A 19,739-nucleotide genomic window follows, 5' to 3' on the forward strand; every position below is an offset into this window, starting at 1 on the left:
TATGCACTCAGCCTCAGAACCAGATGACCATCTGTACCGCACCTTCATGACGCCATTGGCAGAGGGATACACGGCCGTCGGTCGGTCCCGATGGCCCAGAACGCGGAGCCTTGGTTTGCTATATTCAGAAACCTAGCTTCCGGAAGCAATAAACTAGTTTGATGCTTCCGCCGCAACAGCTGTCACTACAAAAATGGCGTCAAATTCTTTGGGCTAAAGACCCAGAGGTAGTTCTTTATGCCCAAAGTGTTACAACCGATAGACTGGAGGACGGATGAAATTTACGAATAAAGCTGCGGGTAACAACATTCTGCCAGAGTCTGCTGCGTTCTGAACTCCGGTCCAAGCACTAAAACTGTTCATACCTAACATTGACGACTCACTTCTCTCTGTAGTCTGAAGCATTCTGCTGAAGGAGCACATAAAAATAAGCTTTTTACGTTAGAATGAGTACTCACGTAGAAGGGAATGAGTCCCTTGGCGCGGTCGCGGCGCACGGCTTCGCGCAGGCGGTCCCCGCGCAGGCTGAGTTCGCTGTCGCTCGGCACGAAGCGCATCTGAACCAGGCCGATGAGCCCCGCCTTCTCCACAGACGAATGTGCCTGCAAACACCACACATCACTTCTTTACACATCCACCGCTTACTTTATATTATTTATGGCATTTTCTGCACAGTTACACTCGTTATGGGTGGATGAGTTCCAAAGGAGTAAGTTTAACTGTGAGAAATAATTGAAAATTTATAACAATTATCATCTTCACACGTGAAGTTTAACTTAAAACAACGGCAAACATTCAGCCCTTACAAATACGTAAAACCAACGAACGAATCTTACTCAGCATCAGGGTCATATGAAGGATCTAGAGACCCCCAGGCCAAACCTGTGGCGTGGGCTCGACGACGGGAAATTTTGCGATAACAGACCAGCATTTTAGAACTGTTCCCTACTTAAAAGCTTGATATCCAGCGTTTAACGTTTATTATTTAACAGAACACAATTTAACTCTACAATTTATGATTTAATGAAATTATGAGATTAAAAAACGAGAAGAACTGAAATCATTCAGGTATTCAATGTGATTCATTAACATATCTATGAACAACTATATTTTTAAAAAAACCAATAGTTGAGATTAATATCTACACAAAAATCAGTATTTCAGTTTTAGTAATAACATATCGTAACTATAAGCAAACAAGTTTACAAGGAAAATGCTAGATAACAAAGTAAATATTTGCTAAATATTTAATTCAAATACAATACTTTTAAAAACAATCGGCCTTAAAATGAAAGTTTTAAGACAACTTAATAGCTGGCTCATGGAGCTACAACGCTAAAACGTCTACCAACGCAACTGTAGCGTTCACAAAAAGTAATACGAACAGAAAGAATAAATCTAACGTGAAAAAATGGAAAGGTTCACAATGTGGTATTATGGAACTGTCTCGCAAAACCTCGCGAACATTTTTAAACACCGAGCGAGGTCACGCAGTGGTTAGCACACCGGACTCGATTAGGGAGGACGACGGTTCAAATCCGCGTCCGGCCATCCTGATTTAGGTTTTCCGTGATTTCCCTAAATCGATTCCGGCAAATGGCGGGATGGTTCATTTGAAAGGGCACTGCCGACTTCCTTCTCCATCCTTTACTAAGCCGATGGGACCGATGACCTCGCTGTATGGTCCCCTCCCCCAAATCAACCAAACAACCAACCATTTTTAAACTATGTGATATTAAAATAGCGTTCCAGACAAATAGGCTAGTGACGTATAACTTGATACATGGCGCCGGTAAAAAGATAAATAAGTTAGAAAGATCGATATTTTATAAAATTCGTTGCGCATCGTGTGATTCATAGTATGTTGGACAGACAACAAACATAAATATGCATTCAGGCTGGGTAATTATGACAAATCAGCTGTTGGGAATCATGTTTATGAAACAGGTCATCTCCTTAAGGGAATAAATGAAGACTTGGAAATCTTGCACATAGAAAAGCGAGAGAGGAAACTCGACTTGCTGGAAGAACTGGAGATCGCCATTCATGAAAAACATGGCAATATTCTGAATACGCAAGGTAATGACAACGGAATCAGATTTCTTAACGCCTTTGTAGAATTATTTTAAGGCAGATACGTAATTATAAACCTGCATTGCCTCTTTGGCGAAATAGCTAGAAGCTAACGACCATAGACTGAAATGAGGAGAATGCAGGCGATCAGTAGAACACCATTATGGTTGAGTCACTAGCTACGCCTAAGCAGTAATATCTTGGACGTGTCTGTTCACAACTGACCCCGGAGTTCTGCATAAGCGTCAACTTCACACTTTTGGGGCCCAAGATAGATGAACACAAAGCTGCCTGGTGCAGTATGGGTTGCGAGACGAGACTGCCACTGACTGAAGTCTTCGATTTTCACGTAAGATGAGGACCTATAGTCCACCTGACGGTGTGTGACGGAGGGTACCTTGAGCACCTCTATCGGTTCTCCCTTCTATTCCAGTCTCGTATTGTTCGTGGAAAGAAAGATTGTTGGTAAGCCTCTGTGTGGGCTCTAATCTCTGATTTTATCCTCACGGTCCTTCGCGAGATATACGTAGGAGGGAGCAATATACTGCTTGACTCCTCGGTGAAGGTATGTTCTCGAAACTTCAACAAAAGTCCATACCGAGCTACTGAGCGTCTCTCTTGCAAAGTCTTCCACTGGAGTTTGTCTATCATCTCCGTAACGCTTTTGCGATTACTAAATGATCGTGTAACGAAGCGCGCTGCTCACAGCTGGATCTTCTCTATCTCTTCTATCAACCCTATCTGGTACGGATCCCACACCGGTGAGCAGTATTCAAGCAGTGGGCGTACAAGTGTACTGAACCTACTTCCTTTGTTTTCGGATTGCAGTTCCTTAGGATTCTTCCAATGAATTTCAGTCTGGCATCTGCTTTACCGACGATTAATTTTATATGGTCATTCCATTTTAAATCGCTCCTAATACCGACTCCCAGATAATTTATGGAATTAACTGCTTCCAGTTGCTGACCTGCTACACTGTAGCTAAATGATGAAGGACCTTTCTTTCTTTGTATTCGCAGCACATTACACTTGTCTACAACTTGATGATAAGAGCATTGTCTCTCGAAATTCGTTGTTGAGTTTTGTGTGGGGCAAAAATTACGGTTTCCTGTAGAAACATAAATGGATAAGATTAAGTCTTAATGGTCAGTTGGATACCTCTTATAATTTATATTAATGAAGGTACATATGACATCTTCATGGTTTGTGGGTCTTAAAACATCACTTTCAATACTAACCGAAGCAGTATTTTCCGTTATAACGGTCATGATAGTCGCTTGACCATGCTACGACGTCACGAGTCAGTATGCTATCTGTCAGACGCTTTAGATCTGAAGACGTCTCATACGTTTCCCTCTATATCTCGTTAGCTAGTTAAGGTATATGAAAGTTGGGTTTCCCCCGCTTCAAAAGCAGTGCATGCGACTCATGACAGGAAGTAAAAATACTGTATTTACGGGTCCTAGTTTGGGTGAAATGAGGTATGGAAGAAATGGGCTTTCTACGAAATCGAAGTCGCTTCAAACTGTCAAAATTTCGTTAAACATTATTTCAAAAGTTTCAGTGATTTTACCAACTAAAGCGTCGCGCGTCTAAACGGGCGCCTCTGGGCACTGGATGTTAGGGAGCAAGGGGTGAGAGAGTTGAATGTTGGCTCAAATTTCATCAGTTTCCCGTTGAAAAATACAGCTGAACAAGCTCATACAAAATAGTCATGTCGACATCTTGTATGGCAGTAAGAGCTCCCGCACCACAGTTTTAAAATAAAGATACACTTTCTGAAAAAAAACGTGAAGCACCCACAAGCTATGGGCGAATGTCAATGTACAGCTAAGCCTAAACACCATAGGTGGGTATGTAAATCATCAGAGCAGCAGTTATCAATGACAGGTAGAACACATTGCATTAGTGTTATTACAAGGCGTAGTAGGATATATATGGTGCGTGAACAGATTAAGATATTGAGTGATTACTGTGAACGACACAAAGATGCCGCGTACTCCTGTGAGAAAGCGTTATCAACACCTGACAAAATTTGAAAGCTACCTCTTTGTGGGTCTCGATTTGGCCGAATGGTCAAATCGTGTTTTCGGGGCGGTCGGATGTGACAATGCCCTGATGTGGGATTGCATGGGAACCTGGGGGCAGGCATACTAGTCCGGACCACAACGTCGTACCACCACATGGGACGATCACCGTACTGTGCACAGAGCACGTCCGAGAATAAGTAATGGACTCCCTGCAACATTCTGTGTCATCCCACGCTATTGGTCGGAGACTAGCAGCGGACGGACTAGGGAGTTACCGTTCCAAACCGTTAACACAACATAAAAATTGGCTGCGTTTGGAGTGGTGTCGTGCTGATGAATGGTGTCGCATTGCGTTCCGGAATGAATCACGGTTCGGCACCACACCTGACGCCCATCGTTGGCGAGTATGACGACAACCTGGAGTGCTGTCCACTCCGTCAACCATTTTGGTGATGCACAGCGGTGTAACTCCTAGCGTCATGGAGTGACGAGCCATCAGGTATGACTTCAGGTCATGGCTGGTAGCAACTGAGGAACTCTGATGGCTCAACATCCTGCGACCTCGTGTGTTAAGTCTCATGCGACAGCATCACGATGCTATTTTTCAGGGGAGAAAATGCTCTCCAACCCATGAACTGTCTATGTGAAGCTGAGGTATTTTTGCCTCCTGAAAGATCGCTAGATCTGCCCTTGATACAACCTGTATGGGACTAGCTCGAAGTCAGTTCCATCCTAGCATTGGTATCCAGAGACTATTTGCAACTGCTTTGGACCAGCATGCTACAGGAGAGGATACAATGGATTTACGACACCCTTCCTAATCGAATCGGTGCACGCATCCAGGCCAGAAGGTGTGTAACGTCATGCTGATACGTGGATTCGTACTGTTAAGTTATTTACCGATTTGACTTACTACTGTAATCATTGAAATAACAGCACTTACCCTGTCAACCCATGAAGTTCCATTGCGTTTCCTACTCGCCTTCTGGGTGCTTCACTTTCTTCGCCAGTCAGTGTATTTTGTATTTTAAATTTTTATGTTGCGAGCCTCTATGTAATGTGGCACCTAGGTGGCTACCTAGATGATCTGCGCGTAAATGCGGCTCTGCTCAGCGTACAGAATAGCACACTTCTCGTAAGTTAACAACAATAAGTAAAGGTATGTATATTGTTTTTATTCGTTGTACGTAGCGTATACAGAAATTAGATGGCCAAAAATGGTTCAAATGGCACTGAGCACTATGCGACTTAACTTCTGAGGTCATCAGTCGCCTAGAACTTAGAACTAATTAAACCTAACTAACCTAAGGACATCACACACATCCATGCCCGAGGCAGGATTCGAACCTGCGACCGTAGCGGTCGCTCCGCTCCAGACTGCAGCGCCTAGAACCGCACGGCCACTCCGGCCGGCTTAGATGGCCAAATTGTAAATCATTACAACCAGGTAACGTTTATTGGAGTTGTGGATCTGCAGTCGTGATCATTAATGTTTAAAAAAATATTACTTTTGATCATTTTGCACTTCATTTACGTCAAATCTCTGACAGCAGATCGTATAGGGAAAAGGTACAACAGAGGCTAACTCACAGCAGCTACATCCCCATGCTCTAAACGATTTCCTCATCATCATCATCATCATCATCATCATTTAAGACTGATTATGCCTTTCAGCGTTCAGTCTGGAGCATAGCACCCCTTATACAGTTCCTCCATGATCCCCTATTCAGTGCTAACATTGATGCCTCTTCTGATGTTAAACCTATTACTTCAAAATCATTCTTAACCGAATCCAGGTACCTTCTCCTCGGTCTGCCCCGACTCCTCCTACCCTCTACTGCTGAATCCATGAGTATCTTGGGTAACCTTGCTTCTCCCATGCGTGTAACATGACCCCACCATCTAAGCCTGTTCGCCCTGACTGCTACAGCTATAGAGTTCATTCCCAGTTTTTCTTTGATTTCCTCATTGTGGACACCCTCCTGCCATTGTTCCCATCTACTAGTACCTGCAATCATCCTAGCTACTTTCATATCCGTAACCTCAACCTTGTTGATAAGGTAACCTGAATCCACCCAGCTTTCGCTTCCATACAACAAAGTTGGTCGAAAGATTGAACGGTGCACAGATAACTTAGTCTTGGTACTGACTTCCTTCTTGCAGAAGAGAGTAGATCGTAGCTGAGCGCTCACTACATTAGCTTTGCTACACCTCGCTTCCAGTTCTTTCACTATGTTGCCATCCTGTGAGAATATGCATCCTAAGTACTTGAAACCGTCCATCTGTTCTAACTTTGTTCCTCCTATTTGGCACTCAATCCGTTTATATTTCTTTCCCACTGACATTACTTTCGTTTTGGAGATGCTAATCTTCATACCATAGTCCTTACGTTTCTGATCTAGCTCTGAAATATTACTTTGCAAACTTTCAATCGAATCTGCCATCACAACTAAGTCATCCGCATATGCAAGACTGCTTATTTTGTGTTCACATATCTTAATCTCACCCAGCCAGTCTATTGTTTTCAACATATGATCCATGAATAATATGAACAACAGTGGAGACAGGTTGCAGCCTTGTCTCACCCCTGAAACTACTCTGAACCATGAACTCAATTTACCGTCAACTCTAACTGCTGCCTGACTATCCATGTAAAGACATTTAATTGCTTGCAAAAGTTTGCCTCCTATTCCATAATCTTGTAGAACAGACAATAACTTCCTCCTAGGAACCCGGTCATATGCCTTTTCTAGATCTATAAAGCATAGATACAATTCCCTGTTCCACTCATAACACTTCTCCATTATTTGCCGTAAGCTAAAGATCTGGTCCTGACAACCTCTAAGAGGCCTAAACCCACAATGATTTTCATCCAATGGGTCCTCAACTAATACTCGCACTTTCCTTTCAACAATTCCTGAGAAGATTTTACCCACAACGCTGATTAAAGAGATACCTCTGTAGTTGTTACAATCTTTTCTGTTTCCATGTTTAATGATTGGTGTGATTACTGCTTTTGTCCAGTCTGATGGAACCTGTCCCGACTCCCAGGCCATTTCAATTATCCTGTGTAGCCATTTAAGACCTGACATTCCACTGTATTTGATGAGTTCCGACTTAATTTCATCCACTCCAGCCGCTTTATTGCACTGCAATCTATTGACCATTTTTTCCACTTCCTCAAATGTGATCCTATTTCCATCATCATTCCTATCCCATTCTAATTCGAAATCTGAAACATTACTAATCGCATTTTCACCTACATTGAGCAACTCTTCAAAATATTCCCTCCATCTTCCCAAGGCATCCACAGGATTCACCAGCAGTTTTCCTGACCCGTCCAAAATACTTGTCATTTCCTTCTTACCTCCCTTTCGAAGACTGTTAATTACACTAAAGAATGGTTTTCCAGCAGCTTGACCCATAGTCTCCAACCTGTTTCCAAAGTCTTCCCACGATTTCTTCTTGGATGCTGCAATTATCTGTTTGGCTTTGTTTCTTTCTGCAACATAACTTTCTCTGTCTACCTGGGTTCTGGTATGTAACCATTTTTGATACGCCTTCTTTTTCCTTTTACAGGCTGCCTTGACTGTATCATTCCACCAAGCTGTTTGCTTCTTCCTACTTTTACACACTACTGTTCCAAGACATTCTTTAGCCACTTCTAGTACTGTGTCCCTGTACCTTGTCCATTCCTTTTCCAATGACTGTAATTGGCTACATTCAACTAACTGGTACCTTTCTGAGATCGCTGTTATGTACTTGTGCCCGATTTCCTTATCCTGAAGTTTCTCCACTCTTATCCTCCTACATATGGACCTGACCTCCTGCACTTTCGGCCTCACAATCCCAATTTCACTGCAGATTAAATAATGATCAATGTCATCAAAGAATCCCCTGAATACACGTGTGTCCCTCACAGCCTTCCTGAATTCCTGATCTGTTATTATATAGTCAATGATTTCCTAGTGATATAAATTCAAAAGACAATTCCACCAAGACATCATATTCTTTCATGAATGAGTTGTTATATTCACAAATGGAGCCGCGTGGCGTAGCCGCGCAGTCTGAATCGTCTTGTCACGAACCGCGGGGCTCCCCCCGTCAGAGATTCGAGTCCTCCTTCGGGCATGGGTGTGTGTGTCGTCCTTAGCGTTAATTAGTTTAAGTTAGATTAACTAGTGTGTAAGCTTAGCGACCGATGACCTCAGCAGTTTGGTCCCACAGGAACTTACTACAAACCACCAAACTGCTACATGCGATGATGACCATCACTGCGTGCACCCTTGCACGAGTACAATTGAAGCTCCTGATATGAACGTCAATTGGTTAGGACAATTAGCATTTCGCATATGTCACTCTGACGTTAATATCAGGCATGTGTTCCTTTCTGATTATACTGTATTCCAGGATAGTATATACTTTGCGATCATCGTTTCGAAACCTTTTGAGTTGTAGTATCTCTGCAAAACTACAAAGATCGTTTTCGGGAGAGCACCTAATTAATCTGTGCAGGCACGTTTGATTTGGAGAGTAATAATTTGAAAATACTTCATTTAATGTCGGTGCGCCAAGTTTGGTATCACCGAGGAACAATGCTTTCAATATTTCCTTTCTCCCACATCAAACGACAGTTTTTGTAGATTCATTTGCATAAAACTTGCTTACTGTAATTTCTTTTACCAGTGAGTTCTTTCAGTTCATCTACACCTTGTTTTGCCGGCCGGAGTGGCCGTGCGGTTCTAGGCGCAACAGTCTGGAGCCGAGCGACCGCTACGGTCGCAGGTTAGAATGCTGCCTCGGGCCTGGATGTGTGTGATGTCCTTAGGTTAGTTAGGTTTAATTAGTTCTAAGTTCTAGGCGACTGATGACCTCAGAAGTTAAGTCGCATAGTGCTCAGAGCCATTTGAAACATTTTTGAACACCTTGTTTATGTAGTTCTGATCTCATACATGTTGCCACAGTGTGCGAAAAATTGTATTTTATGAAATGTTTTTTAAACACTTGCATCATTTTACCACAGATCAGAATTAATTATTTTAGTCAGAACTGGGAAAAATAGCCTTAGAACATCACTCCACATCCATCGAAATGCGATAGCTCAGTGAACTTGGCAACTCGATGGCAAAATAATAGATGTCAGTTAATGATTTACAACAAGCTACTGTAGAGTGACAATGCATTTCTTGAAAGTACTGTGACAAAAAGTAATTGAAAGATAACAGAACATGGTGACAAGATCGCGGCCTCGCACGGGGAAGGCCTGACATGCATGAAATTTAGCTTTCTGGTACTTTGGTACGTGTTATGCAGTTATCTGAATCTATTGTACATTTGATGCACGTAATTATTTTATCAATAAAGCTTTCGAAAATAGACATGTTTTGTATATTTCATTCAAATGGATAAATCTGAACAGAGTTGTCTTGTATTCTTTGTTTTCGATGGTTAATTTCCTACTGAAATTCAGTCGAAGTTGACAACAACTTAGCAGTAGCATACTCCATAATTACGAAATGAGTAGCTGTGTTCCATGCGGACGTATTTCCCATGGCGATGAACCAGATGAGCAATGCCCCAAAATTACTAAAACAGCGCAAAGTATAGAAAAAGTGCACACACAGCACGGTGTTGGACGATCGGCGAATAAAGATGTGCGACATAGGTGATATTATAAAAAGTTTACGATACATCTTGAAGGAATAATTAACTATTAAAATGTTTTACGCAGTGAACTAATCAAAAGCTTTGGATTTACGTCTATACTCCGCAAGTCACCTTGCTATTTGTGGCGGAGGGTACTTCGTCTACTATTGCTACTTGCCCCCTTTCCTGTTCCGGTGGCGAATAGTTCACGGGAGGAACGATTGCTGGTAAGCAACCATGTGGGCTCGAATCTCCCTAATTTTATATTCATAGTCTTTCCGTGAGATGTACGCACGAGGACGCAGTATGTTCTAGGCGCTCAGTCCGGAACCGCGCGACTGCAACGGTCGCAGGTTCGAATCCTGCCTCGTGCATGGATGTGTGTGATGTCCTTAGGTTAGTTAGGTTTAAGTAGTTCTAAGTTCTAGGGGACTGATGACTACAGATGTTAAGTCCCAAGTGCTCAGAGCCATTTTTGACGCAGTCTGTTTGTTGACTCTTCTAGGGACGTATGCTCTCGGAGCTTCAACGATAAACCACACGGTGATGTAGAACGCCTCTCTTGCAGCGTTTGCCGCTGGAGCTGTTTTATTATCTCTATGACGCTTTCGTACTTATTAAATAAACCGGTAACAAAACCTGCTGCTCTTCTTTGGATCTTCTCTATTTCATCTATGATTCCTATCTGATGCGGATCACACACTGACGACCATTATTCAAGTATTGATCGGACGATGGTTTTGTAAGCTACTTACTATGGACTACATTTCCCGAGGATTCTGCCAATGAATCTCAGTCTGGCATCTTCTTCACTCGCGATTAATTCTGTGTGGTCGTTCGCCTTCACATTGCTCTGTGCCCATACTCCTAGATATTTTATGGAGTATCTGCTTCCAGTGATTGTTCTGCAATTGTTTAATCATCCAGTAAAGGGCATTTCTGTCTAGGTATTCACAGCACGTTAAATTTGTTTACGATGAGTGCTAATTTCCATTCGCTGAAGCAAGTGTCGATCCTCCGAGGGTCTTCCTGCACACCTCTACAATTTTCTAGAGTTGCTTCTTCTCTGTATACAAACCATCATCCGCGAAAAGCCTCACGGATCTTCCTGCGTTATCTGCTAAGTCATTTATATACAGGCTGATTCAGTTGTCCCTACGTATGAGCTTTACGCAGCCCACAATGCATTCAAAAACCAAACGCAAGATTTTCATATTCTTTCGCTCGCTACACGCAAACTATTAGTACGACAGGAAAAATGAACAGGTTATTTTTGTATGTGTTGTATTGTAGTTAAATTTTGTACTGGGATACGTTTTCGCTGGAAGCCAAGGTTTTCTAGTTTTTCAAGAAAAATGTATTTGAAGGTCATTTTTGTACATTTTTCTTGAATAATTTGAAAGCTACGCGCTTTAGCGAAAACGTATCTCAGTACAAAATGTAACTACATTCAGTTTCCTCCAAAAAGGCCCTGTTCATTTTTTCCGAAGAACTAGAGTTGCGCTGTACCAAAACTACAGTTCGGTAGTTTTGGTACAGTACATGCCTCTGAGCACTATGGGACTTAACATCTGAGGTCATCAGTGCCCTAGAACTCAGATCTATTTAAACCTAACTAACCTAAGGACATCACACACATCCATGCCCGAGGCAGGATTCGAACCTGCGACCGTAGCGGTCGCGCGGTTCTAGACTGAAGCGCCTAGGACCGCTCGGCCACTGCGGCTGGCGGTACAGTACATAAATAACATAGTAAATGGTAGGATTACCGGTAGTGTTGGTACCATTGATGGGAAAAGAAACATAAATAAATGTGTGGCAGAGGAACCGGCAGCCGAAAACGTCTCTTTGCGTTTTGTTTGTGTCTTTATTTTGCGCGTAATTAGAACCATGTATCATTCAGTGCTTGTCCGTTGTGTACTTTATATATTTACAAAATTTAATTGTATTTTATAAGTAGAAAAAATTAGCTACAGACATAACTTCTGCGCGTTTATGTAATCAAAACAACTACTTTTGATGCAAGTGCAGCTTACATGTACAAACACAGCAAAAGCTACATAATTATTGTTGTTATTTAGTACTCAACAGAATGTTCTTAATCATGATCAAAGGCGAGAAATTCATGTTATAAATGATAAGTGCAATAACAGAAACATATTTATGTAAGCTCTACAACATACTGTTTGATATGCTTTTGTTTTGAATTTTTTTTTATTTTACCTTTTTGAGGGATCTGTGTTTTCTAGATCAGAATTTTTATGTTATTACTTCAACAAATCTCTGTTTCACATTGTAAATCAACAACATTTGAATCAAACCTGAATTAAATAACGACAGTTTCAGTTTTGCTATAAATGCTGTTTATTTTTAAGTAACAGACAAGAGGATAACTATGTAGAAAGAAAATTTTCCGACGGGTATAACAAAAAGGTACGGCCAAACTTTCAGGAAACATTCCTCACACACAAAGAAAGAAAATATGTTATGTGGACATGTGTCCGGAAACGCTTACTTTCCATGGTAGAGCTCATTTTATTACTTCTCTTCAAATCACATTAATCATGGAATGAAAACACACAGCAACTGAACGTACCAGCGTGACTTCAAACAATTTGTTACAGGAAATGCTCAAAATGTCCTCCGTTAGCGAGGATACATGCATCCACCCTCCGTCGCATGGAATCCCTGATGCGCTGATGCAGCCCTGGAGAATGGCGTATTGTATCACAGCCGTCCACAATACGAGCACGAAGAGTCTCTACATTTGATACCGGGGTTGCGTAGACAAGAGCTTTCAAATGCCCCCATAAATGAAAGTCAAGAGGTTTGAGGTCAGGAGAGCGTGGAGTCCATGGAACTGGTCCGCCTCTACCAATCCATCGGTCACCGAATCTATTGATGAGAAGCGTACGAACACTTCTACTGAAATCTGCAGGAGCTCCATCGTGCATGAAGCACATGTTGTGTCGTACTTGTAAAGGCACATGTTCTAGCATCACAGGTAGAGTATCCCGTATGAAATCATGATAACGTGCTCCATTGAGCGTAGGTGGAAGAACATACTGACGAAACTAAAATGAGCTCTAACATGGAAATTAAGCGTTTCTGGACACATGTCCACATAACATCTTTTCTTTATTTGTGTGTGAGGAATGTTTCCTGAAAGTTTGGCCGTACCTTTTTGTGACACCCTGTATATATATACAGGGTGGTCAGAAAATGTCTGAAATGCTTGTCGTGATGTTGTAGGGCAGATTGTACTGAGACATAAATGTTAAGAAAAAAATTCGATACGTTGCTCCGTTTCCGAGTTATTTAGCATAGGATTTAGCCAATCGGGGCGTGGCGCGGTCACACTCAAGCGGCCTGCCAGGGGCGGTGTTGCCCAAGGAATGCTTTGACTCGTTAGCTGAAACTTGAATTTACGCGTGCGACGATCTGATTGCCTAACTTTAATGCTAAATAACTCGGAATCGGTTAGTTAGGTTTAAGTAGTTCTAAGCTCTAGGGGACTGATGACCTCAGCAGTCACATAGTGCTCAGAGCCCTCTATACAAGTCCTCTGGACAAGCTGGATCAAAAGGCATATGAGAGGGAGTCTAGATTTAAAAGAAGTGAACCCACTGTATATTGCGCAGTTTACCCTTCCACAGAAGTCCATTGTCAATGAGGAAACGTAGGAATATGAAGTATGAACTGTTGCCACATCCAACCTGTAAGTCAGACTTGACATTCTCTGACTTCGCTGTATTTCTACATCTAAAAAAGACGAAAAAGGGTGAAGCCGGGAAACTTTTCGAGTTCAGTGGAAGGGTTATGGCAGACGTAGATGGGTATTACGCAGGCTTTCCAGAGTAGCACATGTGGTATGGAAACTACTTACTGGAAAATGTTGGGCAATAAAGGTTAACATTAAAGGGAACTACGAATTCACCGGAAAAAAAACTGGTCACCCCACTGCGCTCACACAGATGAATTATTAAGACTGTGCAGATGGCCAAGCGACTGAGTAACGTGCTCCAGCGCGTGCGAAGTGCCTCTAGGTGAGCATAAAGCAATGGCTATCTGTGAGACGTTTATGTTTCAAGTGGGCATTGTACGTAAACGTGGGTAAATGTAAGGACGTGACAGAGAGACAAAACGGGGCAATCGTAGTTGGTCGTGATCATGCCCATACGGTGTGTGAAGTTGCTGGATTTGTTGATGATTCACGGTGGACTTTTCCACGTATCTACTAGCGGTGGTGTAACACACGTGGCGATGAAACACAATGTCAGAATTGTGGTGAGAAAAAATATCCTGACTGAGAGTGACCAAAGACGCTTTTCACCCCTTGTGAATCAAAATCGATCCAAACCGGATAGGAACTGCTGCAGGCAATGAATGAAGGTCCATCACAACCCGTTAGCAAGAGAGCATTCCGATGAAAACTGCATCCAATGAACATTGGAATAGTTCACCTCGCAAGAGACCATTGCGAACATAGACATTTAAAGACGATAACAGCGAAGTTCATCGGGGAGGAAGAATACGTGACTGGTTTTCTGAACACTCCCTCACATTTCTAGCCTGCAAAATCACCAGACTTGAACCCCACAGAAACTCTGTAGGACATGTTGTAAAATGTAATCTTTCACGGCCGGAATTGTCATGTTGTTGTTGTTGTTGTGGTCTTCAGTCCTGAGACTGGTTTGATGCAGCTCTCCATGCTACTCTATCCTGTGCAAGCTTCTTCATCTCCCAGTACTTACTGCAACCTACATCCTTCTGAATCTGTTTAGTGTATTCATCTCTTGGTCGCCCTCTACGATTTTTACCCTCCACGCTGCCCTCCACTGCCAAATTTCTGATCCCTTGATGCCTCAGAACATGTCCTACCAACCGGTCCCTCCTTCTTGTCAAGTTGTGCCACAAACTCCTCTTCTCCCCAATCCTATTCAATACCTCCTCATTAGTTATGTGATATACGCATCTAATCTTCAGCATTCTTTTGTAGCACCACATTTCGAAAGCTTCTATTCTCTTCTTGTCCAAACTATTTATCGTCCATGTTTCACTTCCATACATGGCTACACTCCATACAAATACTTTCAGAAACAACTTCCTGACACTTAAATCTATACTCGATGTTAATTCCCACTATATCTAGCTTTAACCTATCCATTTCCCTTTTTAAATTTTCTTCTCCTGATAACGACGTCCTCTTGAGTAGTCCCCGCCCGGAGATCCGAAAGGGGGACTATTTTACCTCCGGAATATTTTACCCAAGAGGACGCCATAATCATTTGTCATAATTAATAAAATATTCCGGGCTATTACGCAGTGGTCGAAGGGATTTCACTTTTAAACCCTACGTTTTATCCCCATCTGCGGAGAACATTTTCAAGGAGGGTCGTAACTTTGTTGAATGTCCGATTCACACACTGACTCGCTATTGAGTAGCGAGTACTGAGTAGCGAGCCAGGGTGCGAATCGGACATTCGAGAAAGCTACGATGCCCCTTGAAAATATCCTCCGAAGATGGGGACGAAACGACGGGTTTTAAAGTGAAATCCCTTCGACCACGGCGTAATAGCCCAGAATATTTTATTAATCGCCTGTAGGACATGTTGGAACAGCAGGCAAAACGCCGACACCAGCATCCCCGCAATCTGGTGGAACTGCGGGATCAAATCCTCGGTGAGTGGCTTAACCGAGATACGATGTACCTGCACAACCTTGCGGACTCACTTCGGACCGAATACAGGCGGTTATCAAGTCCAGGGGCGGAATTTCACGGTGTTAAATGACATTTGTAATGATTTCTCTAGGGGTTACTGTAGTGGACTGGCCAGACAGCCAATCCACTATGACCGGTAGCCGAAAGGCACGCGTTTAAGCTCACGCAGGCTGGCGTGAGGTCTGGAACAGTTATAGGAGTTTAGTCTAGTAACAAAGTACGGATCTTCTGGCATACTTAACTTTAATCCATAATAGGTGTACATCGGTCTGACGGTACAGGCATCACAAGATGAATAGCAATTGAATATGGCGCCTCGCTAGGTCGTAGCAAATGACGTAGCTGAAGGCTATGCTAACTATCGTCTCGGCAAATGAGAGCGTAATTTGTCAGTGAACCATTGCTAGCAACGTCGGTTGTACAACTGGGGCGAGTGCTAGGACGTCTCTCTAGACCTGCCGTGTGGCGGCGCTCGGTCTGCAATCACTGACAGTGGCGACACGCGGGTCCGCGGACCGCGGCCGATTTAAAGGCTACCACCTAGCAAGTGTGGTGTCTGGCGGTGACACCACAGTTACTAATTTTTTGTTCGGTGAGCTTCACTGAATCTTTCACTACAAGCCTGAGAACTTATCATCTTGCTCTCTACCTTAGTCTAGATCAAAGAAAATGGTGAGTAACCGAGCCTGTAAGAAAAGGGCGAGGAGGTTACCTGGTCGGAGCAGTAGGCGACGAGGCGGGCGTTGACCTCTGCGTCCTCCAGGTCTGGGCAGCGGCGCTGCGCCCTTTGGATGGCTTCGGTGCGACCCGCCAGCAGGCTCACCAGCGTCGCCTCACTCGCCGTCGTCTGCGCACATAATATACACTCTCGTATATCTAACTGGCATCAAGCCTAGCGTCCACTGAGTACATGAACTCGTTAACAGTCAAGATGTATGTACGAGGTTTGTCCGGAAAATACGTATAAAAGCTGAATAATGTCTTTATGTTACAAGTTGCAGTCACCGCCAGGTGGGACTACTGCTGTAATCAATCCCATCGACGCTCAGTTCGAGTCAGAGCACTCTGCGTGAAGGTGGGAGTGTGCGGCAGCTTGTTGACAGTTACCCTTCTTCACCTGCCGTCGGCATGGAGCTCACTCTGATTGAGGAACAGCGCGTCAACATGAAGTTTCTTGCAAAGCTAGGCAAGAATGGCCGTGAAATTTTCGAGTGTTTGAAACAGGTTTACGGAGACAATTCTCTGAAGGAACCAACTGTGAACAAGTGATTAAAAAGCTTCCGGGATGGCCGAGAAGAAGTGAACGATGACCCTCGCCCAGGACGCCCGTCGACATCGAGTTCCGATGCAAATGTTGAACGAATTCGGGCTTGTGTTCTTAAAGACCGTAGATTGACAGTCAGAATGATTGCTGAAGAGCTGTCAATCCCAAAAACAATCGTTCACGAAATCCTGACACAAAAACTTGAAATGAAGAAATTGTGTGCGAAAATCGTACCGAAGCTCTTGACGCCAGAACAGAAAGCAAAGAGGTTCAAATGACTCTGAGCACTATGGGACTCAACTGCTGTGGTCATAAGTCCCCTAGAACTTAGAACTACTTAAACCTAACTAACCTAAGAACATCACACACATCCATGCCCGAGGCAGGATTCGAACCTGCGACCGTAGCGGTCGTGCGGTTCCAGACTGTAGCGAAAGCAAAGAGGGTTGAGTGCTGTGAGGATTGTTTGGAAGCAGGGGAACGAGGGGACTTTCTCAACCGAGTCATCACTGGAGACGAGTCCTGGTTTTACGAATTCGATGTGGAGCTCAAATCTCAAGGAAAGGAATGGAAACTAGCAGGAGAACCGAGAACAAAAAAGTCGCGAAAATCAAGGTCCAATGTGAAGACAATGTTGATTGTTTTCTTTGATTCTAGGGGCATTGTTCACAAGGAATTTGTCCCTCCCGGCCAGAGAGTGAACGGAAATTTTTACGTTGAGGTTCTGACACGTCTCAGATCTCGTGTGGTCCGAGTTCGACCGGAGTTGGCAAAAGGGGGCAGGTGGATCCTTCATCACGACAATGCGCCCGCTCACACGTCGCTCGTTGTGCGCGAGTTTTTGGCCCGAAGCTCAATCACCGTGACAGACCACCCGCCTTATTCACCGGATTTAGCCCCATGCGACTTCTTCATGTTCCCGAAATGCAAAATGGTGCTTCGGAGGCGGCACTTGGGAGATGTGGAAGCCATCAAGGCGGAAACGACACGGCAACTGAACAACATCACAACTGAAGACTTTCAGAAATGTTATCAACAGTGGAAGCGGCGTTGGCAGAAGTGTATCGCGTCTCAGGGCGAGTACTTTGAAGGAGACCATCCATATTGTAATACCTGAATAATTGTAAAATAAAGTTATTATTCAACTTTTATACGTATTTTCCGGACAAACCTCGTATTTCTTGGTCTTAAGGTCCTGAGGGGAAGGTGCAGCCTCCCCTGTGTAGAGGCTCATGCAAGTGATGAGTATGAAGTTTGTGTCGTTTTTATCTTACTTTTGCTACCTTTGTCGTTGTTGTTGTCATTATTGTTGTTCATGATGATGATGACGACGACGATGACGACGATGATAGAGGGGGTGAAACAGAGTGCCTGCTCCTCACTGAAGTGAACAAGTTTATGGGATTACGATATGCACATATACAGATGGCGGTAGTATCGCGTACACTAGGTAGAAAAGGACAGTGCATTTGCGGTATTGTCATTTTTACTCGCGTGATTCATGTGAAGAAGTTACCGAGGTGATTATAACAGCACGACAAGAAATAACAGAATTTGAACGCGGAATGGGAGGTGGAGCTGGACGCATAGGACACTCCATTTCGGAAATCGTTAGGCAGTTCAATATTCCGAGATCCTGTGTCAATAGTATGCCGAGAAGACCAAATTTCAGGCATTACCTCTCATCATGGACAAGGCAATTGCCGATGGTCTTCACTTAACGACCGAGAGCAGCGGAGTTTGCATAGCGTTGTCAGAACTAACGGACGAGAGACACTGTGCGAAATACCTTCAGAAATCAATGTGGACCTTACGGCGAACGTGTTCTTTAGGACAATGAGGTGAAGTTTGACGTTAATGGGATATGGCAGCGGACGACCGACGCGAGTGCCTTTGCTAGCAGCAGCGCCTCTCCTGGGGTCGTGGCCATATCAGTTGGACCTTGGACGACTGGAAAACCGTGGCCCGGTCATGTGAGTCCAGATTTGAGTTGGTAATAGCCAAAACCCCTCGAAGCCACGGAACCGAGTTATCAACGAGGCACTCTGCAAACTGGTGGTGGCTCCATAATGATGGGGGCTTTGTTTACATGAGATGGACTGGGTCCTCTAGTCCAGCTGGGCCGATTATTGACTGGAAGTGGTTATGTTCTGCTACTTGGAGACCATTTGCAGCGATTCATGGATGGTTCAAATGGCTCTGAGCTCTATGGGACTCAACTGCTGTGGTCATCAGTCCCCTAGAACTTAGAACTACTTAAACCTAACTAACCTAAGGACATCACACACCCCCATGCCCGAGGCAGGATTCGAACCTGCGACCGTAGCAGCAGCGCGGCTCCCGACTGGAGCGCCTAGAACCGCACGGCCACCACGGCCGGCTGCGATTCATGGACTTGATGTTAGCCGGCCGCTGTGGCTTGGCGGTTCAAGGCGCTTCAGACCGGAACCACGCGGCTGCTACGGTCACATTTTCGAATCCTGCCTCAGGCATGGACGTGTGTGATGTCCTTAGGTTAGTTAGGTTTAAGTAGTTCTAAGTCTAGGGGACTGATGACCACAGCAGTTGAGTCCCATAGTGCTCAGAGCCATTTGAACCATTTGAACCATCCATGAATCGCTGCAAATGGTCTCCAAGTAGCAGAACATAACCACAGTGCTTAGGGCCATTTGAACAATTTTGAACTTGATGTTTCCAAATAACGATAGAATTTTTATCGATGACAATGCGCCATGTCACTGGGCCACAATTAGTCAGGATTAGTTTGAACAACATTATGCACAATTATATGGAATGTTTGGCCACTCAGATCGCCTGACGTGAATCTTATCGAACATTTATGGACTATTATTGAGAGGTCAGTTTGTGCACAAAATCCTGCACTGTAAATATTTTCACAACGTGGTTCAATATTTCTGCTGTGGACGTCCAACGACTTGTTAAACCCATGTCGCGTCGAGTTGCTGCATTTCACCAGGCAAGAGCAGGTCCGATACTTTTGTCA

At 43.8% G+C, this 19,739-nt stretch overlaps 1 protein-coding gene across 1 annotated transcript in view; it reads right to left on the reverse strand.

Moving 5' to 3' along the window:
- The window catches only part of LOC126183444 (histidine decarboxylase), a 385,906-nt gene that overhangs the window by 143,411 nt on the left and 222,756 nt on the right, over positions 1-19,739 (reverse strand). Inside the window, exons 6-7 of the mRNA XM_049925432.1 lie at positions 16,184-16,318; positions 459-602 (exon numbers count right to left, since the gene is read on the reverse strand). Of these exons, the coding sequence (XP_049781389.1) occupies positions 459-602; positions 16,184-16,318 (279 nt within the window). The remainder of the gene's footprint in view (positions 1-458; positions 603-16,183; positions 16,319-19,739) is intronic.

The sequence above is a fragment of the Schistocerca cancellata genome, chromosome 4 (genome assembly GCF_023864275.1).
Source record: "Schistocerca cancellata isolate TAMUIC-IGC-003103 chromosome 4, iqSchCanc2.1, whole genome shotgun sequence".
NCBI lineage: Eukaryota > Metazoa > Arthropoda > Insecta > Orthoptera > Acrididae > Schistocerca > Schistocerca cancellata.